Here is a 12,656-nt window from a genome sequence, read left to right as displayed (position 1 = left end):
TACCAGATAATATCACACCTATAAAAAGGAAAGCAATTCATAAACTAAAGAATAACACACATATCATCATTAAACCTGCGGACAAGGGCTCCAAAATAGTCATTTTAGATAAACACCAATACATTTTAGAAGCCAATAGACAATTATCAGACACTAAATATTACATACACATAGACAACAGCATACAGACACAGACAAAACTCAGACAACTGTTATGCACCATATATGAGAAAAACTACATCACCAGAAAACAATTGGACTATCGATACCAGGAGTGCCCAACCAGTCGATCGCGGTCTACTGGTAGACCGCGGACTGATCCCAAGTCGATCGCGAGGGGTGTAGGAAAAAATGGGAAAAAAAAGAAGTTTTTTTTATGTGTAACTGTATGTTTTGTTTTGTTGTAGTTATGCGTTGTTGGATATGTTTTGTTTTGTGGGTGTGTGTGTGTTATATTTTGTATTAAATGTACACTACAGCCTATCATGAGTCCTTGCCTGCGCACCCTATCAGTCTCTTAAACACGTCCACAAAAAAAGTATTAAAAAAAAGAAAAAAGTAGGTCAGTTTAAGCTACGGTAGCGCGTGACAGCTTCAACAGCAGCTAGCAGCTAGCGATCAGAGCGGTTACGTGTCTGAGGTAAAACTTTAACATGTCTGAGGTAAAACGAGCCAAGACCTACCGTTTTCACCCTGAATGGGAGGAAGATTATTTTTTTGTTTATTCTCATTCAAAGCCTGTTTGTTTGATCTGCAATGCAACGGTGGCGTTGGCAAAGAAAGGGAATCTGGAGCGGCATTTTAAAACGGTACCCGGGAGCTACGAGAGGGATTTCCCTGCAAAAACGCCTTTACGCGCCACAAAAGTGCGGGATTTGAAAGCACAGCAGCACGTCAATCTCCACCAAACCCAAGACCCAGGGGAAGGGTTACTATCGCTCCCTATCGCGTCAGTCAATCTCCACCAAACCCAAGACCCAGGGGAAGGGTTACTATCGCTCCCTATCGCGTCAGTCAATCTCCACCAAACCCAAGACCCAGGGGAAGGGTTACTATCGCTCCCTATCGCGTCAGTCAATCTCCACCAAACCCAAGACCCAGGGGAAGGGTTACTATCGCTCCCTATCGCGTCAGTCAATCTCCACCAAACCCAAGACCCAGGGGAAGGGTTACTATCGCTCCCTATCGCGTCAGTCAATCTCCACCAAACCCAAGACCCAGGGGAAGGGTTACTATCGCTCCCTATCGCGTCAGTCAATCTCCACCAAACCCAAGACCCAGGGGAAGGGTTACTATCGCTCCCTATCGCGTCAGTCAATCTCCACCAAACCCAAGACCCAGGGGAAGGGTTACTATCGCTCCCTATCGCGTCAGTCACGTCCTTGAACACAAGAAGACATTCAAAGACGGCGATATTGTGAAGGAAGCCTTTCTCGAGGCAGCGGATAGCCTTTTTGACGACTTTAAAAATAAAACAGATCGTGAAGGCCATTAAAGAAGTGCAACTCTCCCGCAATACGACTACAAGGCGATGTGAGGGAATGGCTGTGGACGTGGAGGAGCAACTGAGGAAGGATATTGACGCGTGAGTGCTTTTCCCTCCAATTTGACTATTTGATATATTTGATATCGACTGATATGGTGGATGTGGCACAATTGTGTGTTTTCATCAGGATGGTTTTTGAAGACATGAGCGCCAAGGAAGAGCTACTCACCATTTTGCCATTAAAAGGACACACCAAAGGTGAGGATATGTTTAATGCTTTCATGGGATTTGTTAGCGAGACAAAACTGCCGCTCTTCAAGCTGATCTCCATCACAACTGATGGGGCGCCTGCTATGATGGGCCGCACCAGTGGGTTCATTGCACTGTGCAAAGAAAGTGAATCTTTCCCAGATATCCTGAATTATCATTGTATAATTCACCAGCAAGCGTTGTGTGGAAAGATTTCAAATATGAAAGAAGTGATGGATATTGCAATGAAGATTGTGTGTTCAGTTCGGGCCAGGAGTCTGCAGAGAAGGCTTTTCCGTGCTCACTTGGAGGAGAATGATGCTGAGCACACAGACCTGCTGCTTCACACGGATGTTAGGTGGTTAAGCAGAGGTACATTTTTGGCCAGATTTACGGAGCTGTTGCCTGAAATCAAGGACTTCCTGAAGCTTTCAAATCATGTGGATTACCATACAAAGCTAGAGGACCACCAGTGGCTTTTAGATTTATCTTTCCTCACTGATCTCACTGGCGAGCTCAATGAATTGAATTTAGAGCTGCAGGGTAAGGATAAAGATGTAGTCAACATGATGAGTTCAGTGAACACGTTTAAAAGCAAGCTACAGCTGATGTCAAGCAGGCTGCAGCGTGGTAACCTGCGCAACTTCCCTCACATGCAAGCAGAACTACAACGTCAAGGTAAAGGTGTGACACAGCTTGACAGTGCACGTTATGAGGAGCATGTTCAGAGCATCTCGTCAGAGTTTGAGAGGCGTTTTACTGACTTTGCATCCATCGAGCCTGTAGCCAGCTATATGTGTTATCCATTTGGTGCAAGTATTGATGTTGGTGACATTGCCGACAAAGTCAAATCACTTTTCGACTTGGAAAGCTCCACTCTTGAGGATGAGATTTTGACATTGCAAAATGACATTGAGATCAAAGCCAGATCAACATCCGCTCAACCTGGAGAGCATGTAGTGTTCTGGAAACTACTGGTGGAGGAGAAGTATCCCAATCTCAGAAGATGTGCCTTGAACCTGACAGCTCTTTTTGGATCAACTTATTTGTGCGAATCTGCTTTCTCGCACATGAAAATCATCAAGTCCAAGTACAGATCAACAATGACTGATGACCATCTTGCAGCCTGCCTACGCCTTGCAACCAGCTCCTACACTCCTGACTACGAGAAGCTAGCCTCCTCCTCCCAGTGCCAGGTCTCCCACTAAGGTAGGAAGTGATTTCCTTTTTTCAAACTCAGAGTGTTACGTTCCCACTCCTACATGTGCGTGTATCCTTGTTGTGTTTTGTGTTTCCTTCTGTTTTTCCCTTACCCTGTCACTCTACATTCAGGTGTCCGTCAGCAATTGGCCATTCGTCCCCATCACTCATCACTGTTCCTGACCAATCAGAGGGCTGTCCGTGTCATTTAAAAGCTCCGCTGGACTTCCCCTCGGGAGTCAACCCATTTTCACCGTAGTCTTGTGTTTGCTGTCGACTCACTGTTGCCTGGTTGATCGAAACCTCCGACGTACTTGTTTACATCTAGTTTTCTTTTGTTATATATTACGTCATTGTTTACTTATTGTTTTTCTCATAATTTGTCTGTCTGTTAATTGTACGCCATAGGGGTAAGGTGAATAGGTAAGAGACCCATGGGTTTACATTTCCAACACGTAGGCTCACCTCTGTTACAATTCACCAGGTTAGGAGTGGGTGCCGCCCCATGTATGTTCTAGTCTAGTGTAGCATAGCACTTTAGCACAGCCCTGATAGTATAGACTATTGCACTAGTTTAGGACATCACTTTTGTTTATGATTTCTTTGCTTTGGCACCGCTCGTAGTTCCCTTTTCTCCTTGGCGTGTGTCTTGTGTTGTGTTTTCCCTGAGGAAATAAATAACTGTACATAGTTGAATTGTGGTTTGTGGTTGTTTAATTCCTACAATCAGTCTGATGTACTACCTTTTTGTTGCGACTCCTCTACCGCCCCTAGACGTAGACGAGTTTTCATCTGGAGTCGTAACACAGAGATCTACCTGTTTTGTATCTGGTTTATTTTTCTGTTTGGTTCATATTAAGGTCAGTTATGGCTATTGCTCATCATGCAGATTGGCGTGTGTGTGTGTGTGTGTGTGAGAGAGAGAGCGGGTTTGTGCTACAGCACACTATGCAAACTGGCAACTGTGTGAGAGGAATTTGTCTGTGTGTGTGTGTGTTTGAGAGAGGGAGGGTTTGTGATGTCTAGTGGTTGTGTGACAACAAGAAAAAGTGTTGTGAGGTTAGTTACTGCAGGCTGGAAACGATGTGTGTGGGTTTGCGATGTTGACACTGGACTAGTAGATCTCGGGAGGTTGGCGACTTGAAAAGTAGATCTTGGGTCAAAAAAGGTTGGGCACTCCTGATCAATACGGACCAGACGACCCCAGACCCTTCTGTTACCCCAGACCCCAGACACTTCTACCTACTACCTAAGATCCATAAAGACCCGGTCACTTGGACTGTTCCCTTCGAGGTTCCTCCAGGTAGACCCATTGTTTCAGACTGTGGGAGCGAATCCTACAATATTGCAGAATATATTGATTTCCACTTAAACCCCCTCTCCACTCAACACCCGAGCTATCTGAAAGATACATATGATTTTCTGGATAAGATCAGACCCATGGTTGTTCCCTCCCAAGCTTACCTATTTACAATAGACATAGACAGCCTATACACAAACATAAATACACAATCAGGAATTGCAGCAATCAGAAACATCTTTAACAGATACCCCGATAATAGTAGACCAGACATAGAACTTTTACAACTCTTGGAAATAAGTCTCACCTGCAATAACTTTACATTTGATGATGAACAATATCTACAGGTGGAGGGAACAGCCATGGGCCAACGCTATGCACCATCATATACATGGCCGAATGGGACAGAGAAGCATTAACCAAATGTCCACACCAACCCACCTTTTACTTCAGATTCCTGGATGACATCATAGGAGTATGGCCACACCACATGGATTCATTCACAGAATTCTTACATACACTAAACACTCACCACCCATCGATAAAAATCAAACATCATACATACGCACGAAGTTAACTTTTTAGACACCACGGTTTACTTCACTCCACTTAATTCCACACATAAGACTCTACTAACCAAGGTATATTTTAAACCAACAGACACACATGCACTCTTACACAAACATAGTTACCATCCTAAGCATACATTCAAAGGCATTATCAAATCATAAATCATACGCTATCACAGAATATCCTCCACACATTTTCATTTCAACAATCAATTCACATTTTATTTACAGCACTTGAACAAAGAGGCTACTCCAAACGATTCTTACGGACAATTAAAAACACTACTCTGGTAGCTCTCTCTCCCATTCGGACCACACAGACATTAACCCTGACTCTAACCCTAACCCTATACCCAACCCTAACCTTAACCCCAACCCTAACCCTAACCTTTACCCTGAACCTAACCCTTACCCTAACCCTAACCCCAACCCACACCTTAACCACACCCCTCCTCAAAGCTCTAACCTCAACCGACACTTGACCCAGGACTCACACTCTGACACCAACCTCCTCCTAGACCTCAGCCTAACCCTAGCCCCAACCCACACCTTAACCACACCCCTCCTCAAAGCTCCGACCCCGGACCCAGGACCTCACACTCCAACACCAACCTCCTCCTAGACCTCAGCCTAACCCTAGCCCCAACCCACACCTCCTCACTGGGATCTTAAACCAACAACATACAGTCCTCACTGGGATCTTAAACCAATAACATACAGTCCTCACTGGGGTCTTAAACCAATAACATACAGTCCTCACTGGGGTCTTAAACCAACAACATAGCCTCTAGACTTAAGCTGCTGTCATTTCATCAGAGATCAGATCTGGTTATTCAGATTGATTCACACACCTTGACTGTCACTCTCCTGCCATGATTATAATATATGTAGCACCAAACAAAGTCTTAACACAAGTAACACACCTCCGTGACCCATAATCACTGTGATCAAGTCCTTTAAAAATAAAAAATAAAAACTATTTTGTCCTCCCGTTTTCCCCTCTTCTTGTTTAGTGACACATCCATTGCTGATGTTGCAACAGGTGACTGGCGCTGCTTAAACAGGTGACTGGCGCTGCTTAAACAGGTGACTGGCGCTGCTTAAACAGGTGACTGGCGCTGCTTAAACTTATTTTGAAGGTCGTTTCTCTTGATATTGGGGACAACAACAACATACACTTTCATCATAATCAGCATCGTTATCATCTTTATCATCATTGTCAAGGAAGTAACTGTTGATTGTTGTTGATTAGGTTCTTCTGTGAAAGTGGAACAAAGTACAAAATAACAGATATCAATCATAAACACAGTTGTTTATAACTTATTGATAAGATTCTGTGGAAGACAGGGTCAGCAGGTTAATATGATGTTGTTCTGTAATAATTGAAACGTGAACCAATCCTGCATGATCTCCAGAAGGGGATGTTTTGACGATGATGATGAAAGAATATGTCGTCTAACTTTCATCATCATCATCATCATCATCATTGTCATCATCGTCCAAACATCCCCTTCTGGAAATCATGCAGTATTGGTTCAATATTTGGGGGTGCGGGGGGACAGATATCATCAATCATAAACACAGTTGTTTATGACTTATTGATAACATTACAAAAAAGAGGAGCTGAACATTAAATTATTCTGTCTGTCACATAGACCTGTAGTCTTGTCTATGTCACATAGACCTGTAGTCTTGTCTGTCTATGTCACATAGACCTGTAGTCTAGTCTGTCACATAGACCTGTAGTCTTGTCTGTCACATAGACTTGTAGTCTTGTCTGTCTATGTCACATAGACCTGTAGTCTAGTCTATGTCACATAGACCTGTAGTCTTGTCTGTCACATAGACCTGTAGTCTTGTCTGTCACATAGACATGTAGTCTAGTCTGTCACATAGACCTGTAGTCTTGTCTGTCACATAGACCTGTAGTCTTGTCTGTCACATAGACCTGTAGTCTTGTCTGTCTATGTCACATAGACCTGTAGTCTTGTCTGTCTATGTCACATAGACCTGTAGTCTTGACTGTCACATAGACCTGCAGTCTAGTCTATGTCACATAGACCTGTAGTCTTGTCTGTCTATGTCACATAGACCTGTAGTCTAGTCTGTCTGTCACATAGACCTGTAGTCTTGACTGTCACATAGACCTGTAGTCTAGTCTGTCACATAGACCTGTAGTCTTGACTGTCACATAGACCTGTAGTCTAGTCTATGTCACATAGACCTGTAGTCTTGTCTATGTCACATAGACCTGTAGTCTTGTCTATGTCACATAGACCTGTAGTCTTGTCTGTCTATGTCACATAGACCTGTAGTCTTGTCTATGTCACATAGACCTGTAGTCTTGTCTATGTCACATAGACCTGTAGTCTTGTCTGTCTATGTCACATAGACCTGTAGTCTTGTCTGTCACATAGACCTGTAGTCTTGTCTGTCACATAGACCTGTAGTCTTGTCTGTCTATGTCACATAGACCTGTAGTCTTGTCTGTCTATGTCACATAGACCTGTAGTCTTGTCTGTCTATGTCACATAGACCTGTAGTCTTGTCTGTCTATGTCACATAGACCTGTAGTCTAGTCTGTCTGTCACATAGACCTGTAGTCTAGTCTATGCAGTCCCCCCCAACAGATCTTATCACTTGTACTGGATCTTGTGACACTAAAACACACACAGATCTGGGACCAGGCTAAAACACACACAGATCTGGGACCAGGCTAAAACACACACAGATCTGGGACCAGGCTAAAACACACACAGATCTGGGACCAGGCTAAAACACATACAGATCTGGGACCAGGCTAAAACACATACAGATCTGGGACCAGGCTAAAACACACACAGATCTGGGACCAGGCTAAAACACACACAGATCTGGGACCAGGCTAAAACACACACAGATCTGGGACCAGGCTAAAACACATACAGATCTGGGACCAGGCTAAAACACACACAGATCTGGGACCAGGCTAAAACACATACAGATCTGGGACCAGGCTAAAACACACACAGATCTGGGACCAGGCTAAAACACACACAGATCTGGGACCAGGCTAAAACACACACAGACCTGGGACCAGGCTAAAACACACACAGATCTGGGACCAGGCTAAAACACACACAGATCTGGGACCAGGCTAAAACACATACAGATCTGGGACCAGGCTAAAACACACACAGATCTGGGACCAGGCTAAAACACACACAGATCTGGGACCAGGCTAAAACACACACAGACCTGGGACCAGGCTAAAACACACAGATCTGGGACCAGGCTAAAACACACACAGATCTGGGACCAGGCTAAAACACACACAGATCTGGGACCAGGCTAAAACACACACAGATCTGGGACCAGGCTAAAACACACACAGATCTGGGACCAGGCTAAAACACACACAGACCTGGGACCAGGCTAAAACACACAGATCTGGGACCAGGCTAAAACACACACAGATCTGGGACCAGGCTAAAACACACACAGATCTGGGACCAGGCTAAAACACACACAGATCTGGGACCAGGCTAAAACACACACAGATCTGGGACCAGGCTAAAACACACACAGATCTGGGACCAGGCTAAAACACACACAGATCTGGGACCAGGCTAAAACACACAGATCTGGGACCAGGCTAAAACACACACAGACCTGGGACCAGGCTAAAACACACACAGATCTGGGACCAGGCTATATGGCGACAACTACTAACTGAACAGGATGGAGCTAGCTACCTATCTTGGTCTCAAATATGTCAATAAATGAGAAAAATGTAAAAGTACGCTAAGCTAAAATACAGTTACAGAGCAGGTCTCTGAAGCCTCTGAAGGAGGTGGAAGAGTATGTGATGTGACAGTTGAACACTCAGTTAAAACATACATTAATGTTTGAGATGTAATATAATCCATACAAGACACATGTTTTCTTTTTTGGAACAACTTTATTGAGACTTTCCGTTTCCATCTAATGACTCAGAGAGCATTAGAACTGTTCTGATGACATATATATATAGGATCAAATCAAATGAAACAGGATGATTAGGCACTTTTGAACAAACGTACACAACAAAGATCTTGTATTTCCTTTACAACATGAGCAGCATTATAGGGAGAATAATCCCACCTGGGGAGTTTTTTTCAAGATACACGTCTAGAAAATAAAAACATCACAGATTTTTGGCGCAGAGGGAGGGAAATCTGAAGGAGCAGGGGGCGTTGTTCTGGCGATGACCATCTGGGGGATATCAGGAAGGAAAACAACGACATCAGAAACGCAGAGGGAGGGAGTCTGGGTCACGTGATCAACCTGAACACTTGTCGTTGTGCGTGTCGTCGGCGCCATGGCAACATCTTATCCGTCTTCTGACTCTTATATTCAAACATGCTCGTTGCACACGCCATATAAGCATGACACTAACAACGCCTAGGTTGGGGGTTCGATTCCCGCTGGGACCATATATACTGAAAAATGTATGCACTCACTGCAATGTAAGTCGCTTTGGATAAAAGCGTCAGCTAAATGGCATATATACACATATAACATATATATATATACATACAGTACCAGTATACAGTACCAGTCAAAAGTTTGGACACAAACTTGCCAAGAGTGTGCAAAGCTGTCATCAAAGCAAAAGGTGGCTACTTTGAAGAATCTAAAATATAAACCATATTCTGGTTTGTTTAACACTTTTTTGTTTACTACATAATTCCATATGTGTTCCTTCATAGTTTTGATGTCTTCAATATTAATCTACAATGTAGAAAATAATAAAAATACAGAAAAACCATTGAATGAGAAGGTGTGTCCAAACTTTTGACTGGTCCTGTATGTGCACAAAAGGTGATGTAGTCTGATTCCGCTTAATAACAGTCTGTGAAGCATCGGGGGTAAACCTTAATAACAGTCTGTGAAGCATCGGGGGTAAACCTTACGAACAGTTTGTGAAAGCTTAACTGAGCCTTTGTGCAGCTTGTGAATGTATCAAAGTGGCACCTCTGTTAGGATCAGTGGCTGTGATGACATTGTCTTACCAACGTAGTTCATCTCCATGCAGTGCTCCCGGCCGTTGGAGTTGTCCGTGATGCCGTGGTTGTAATTGCTGGGCTGCCCTTTATCCCAGTGGGTGAAGCTGAACTTGGAGCCATCGCTCCACAGCCAGATACCCTCCTGTAGAGCACACAGGTAGACCTCAACACACACTACACACAGGTAGACCTCAACACACACTACACACAGGTAGACCTCAACACACCCTACACACAGGTAGACCTCAACACACCCTACACACAGGTAGACCTCAACACACACTACACACAGGTAGACCTCAACACACACTACACACAGGTAGACCTCAACACACCCTACACACAGGTAGACCTCAACACACACTACACACAGGTAGACCTCAACACACCCTACACACAGGTAAACCTCAACACCACACACACTACACACAGGTAGACCTCAACACACACTACACACAGGTAGACCTCAACACACACACTACACACAGGTAGACCTCAACACCACACACACTACACACAGGTAGACCTCAACACACACTACACACAGGTAGACCTCAACACACACACTACACACAGGTAGACCTCAACACACACTACACACAGGTAGACCTCAACACACACACTACACACAGGTAGACCTCAACACCACACACACTACACACAGGTAGACCTCAACACACACTACACACAGGTAGACCTCAACACACACACTACACACAGGTAGACCTCAACACCACAAACACTACACACAGGTAGACCTCAACACACACTACACACAGGTAGACCTCAACACACACACTACACACAGGTAGACCTCAACACCACACACACACTACACACACATTAAACACTAAACACCATCTATACACTGGCTGAATGCTAAAAAATAAAAAAGTGCATATGGTTGGAGAAGGCTTGAACCCCGTGTAACATACCCACCTACTGTAAGATTTGGCTAACTCTCCACTTTCACCTGTAGATGTTGACACGTCTTACCTGGACGCCATCATAAGCTCCAATCCAGGTGCGCAGGTATTGGTTGGTGTGCTTCAGGATGACACTCTGGAGGAAAGTGTACTGGCCATAGCTGTGCACAGATGCCAGGTTCCCCCCCAAGAGCACACAGTTCCTCTGAGGAGAGAGAGAGAGAGAGAGAGGGGGAGGGGGGGGGAGAGAGAGAGAGAGAGAGGGAGGGGGAGAGGGAGGGAGGGATAGAGAGAAAAAGAGAGAGATCGTGGTGATTTATTCAGGTTTTTTGAAAACAATATTTTTTAAAGTTTCACCTGAAGCAACACAATCAAGTTTACAACAATACCTCTGCCTCTGCCCATTTGGTGGGGGTGTAGTTGAACATGTAGCACTTCTCCAAATATCTGTACCAGTCAATAGGGCATCCGCTCCTGCTCAATACCATCTGTCCAGCCTCCATCTCCCCCAACATCTCTGCTTGGCTCCCTTCAACATACTCCCCCTCTGCACCCAGGTCCTCTATGAATACAAAGACATGTTCAGGTTAGCAAAGACACCGTTTTTACAAAACAGGTCTCTATCATATATCAATAACACACTCACCCACTAGAGGGAGCTGCTGCACCTTAGTCTCCACCACGGGTTCTGAAGCAGGGGAGGTGTGAGAGCACAGTCAGTGATACCAAGCAATACCAAGTGATACCAATAACTTCAGTAACGTTTCAATTTCACTCCTTTACCAAGAGGGGGCGATATAACACTTACCAAAAGGAGGGAGTTGCTCCACCTCAGCCTCCACTAAGGGGTCTGAAACAAGGAGAGGTGTGAGAAGAAGAACTGAGATGCAGTTAGGGTGTGTTAAAGTGTAGTAAAGTGATGTACAGTGGTGTAAAGTGCAGTAAAGTGATGCACAGTGGTTTAAAGTGCAGTAAAGTGATGTACAGTGGTGTAAAGTGCAGTAAAGTGGTGTAAAGTGATGTACAGTGGTGTAAAGTGCAGTAAAGTGATGCACAGTGGTGTACAGTGATGCACAGTGGTGTAAAGTGCAGTAAAGTAATGTACAGTGGTGTAAAGTGCAGTAACGTGATGTACAGTGGTGTAAAGTGATGTACAGTGATGTACAGTGGTTTAAAGTGCAGTAAAGTGATGTACAGTGATGTAAAGTGCAGTAAAGTGTGTCTCTCTTACTGGTGTTGCCCAGTGCAATGGCAGCACTGAGAAGAAGAAGGATGGTCAACTTCACCATGGTGATGATTGTCTCCTAGGAACTACGAGACAGAAGAAGAAGAGGAGACAGAAAGACATCATTTACATATTCATACAATACATCACATTCCACCATTCAGCAACACCATGACAGTAGCTGTCAGAGAAGGACAACATCAGATAGAGTTAACTGATACAGTATATCTAACATAGAGAGTGGAGGAGAGGAGAGGACTCACCTGTTAGAGTCTTAATCACAGGAACTGGAGTGTGTCTGTAGGTTGTGTTCAGCTGGAGAATGAGCTGCTCTTTTATACAGGAGGCTCACGTGGCTACAAGGAAGCAACTATTATTTCCCAACAATTGTTAACTAGTCATGATGGTAATTATTCATAAGGTTCTTCCATATAATATGAACAAAGTACAAAATAACAGATGTCTTGTTGATAAGAAAATGTCAGATGACTTGTTGATAACATTCTGTGGAAGACAGGGTCAGTAATTCTTCCGGACGGCGTCCGACTGCGGTTGTAATAATTCCGTCGTCTTTTACCTCCTGTTTTATTTATGGCCTGTAAAAATATGACCAGGCTAGGCTAGGCTAGGGTGTGGGTGGGTGGGTGGGTGGGTGGGTGGGTGTGTGTGTGTGT

The 12,656-nt window shown here is 44.3% G+C and overlaps 1 protein-coding gene across 1 annotated transcript; it reads right to left on the bottom strand.

Moving 5' to 3' along the window:
* Positions 1-8,969: 8,969 nt before the first annotated feature.
* Positions 8,970-12,046, bottom strand: eslec (eosinophil lineage-specific marker; the record flags this gene model as incomplete). Its single annotated transcript, XM_083680609.1, has 7 exons — positions 8,970-9,037; positions 9,838-9,973; positions 10,828-10,962; positions 11,147-11,319; positions 11,404-11,445; positions 11,566-11,607; positions 11,989-12,046. 7 exons carry the CDS (start codon positions 12,044-12,046, stop codon positions 8,970-8,972), a joined length of 654 nt encoding a protein of 217 aa, XP_083536735.1.
* Positions 12,047-12,656: the final 610 nt, after the last annotated feature.

The sequence above is a fragment of the Argentina silus genome (genome assembly GCF_951799395.1).
Source record: "Argentina silus genome assembly, chromosome: 1".
Lineage (NCBI taxonomy): Eukaryota > Metazoa > Chordata > Actinopteri > Argentiniformes > Argentinidae > Argentina > Argentina silus.
This window is presented reverse-complemented; position numbering and strand designations above follow the sequence as displayed.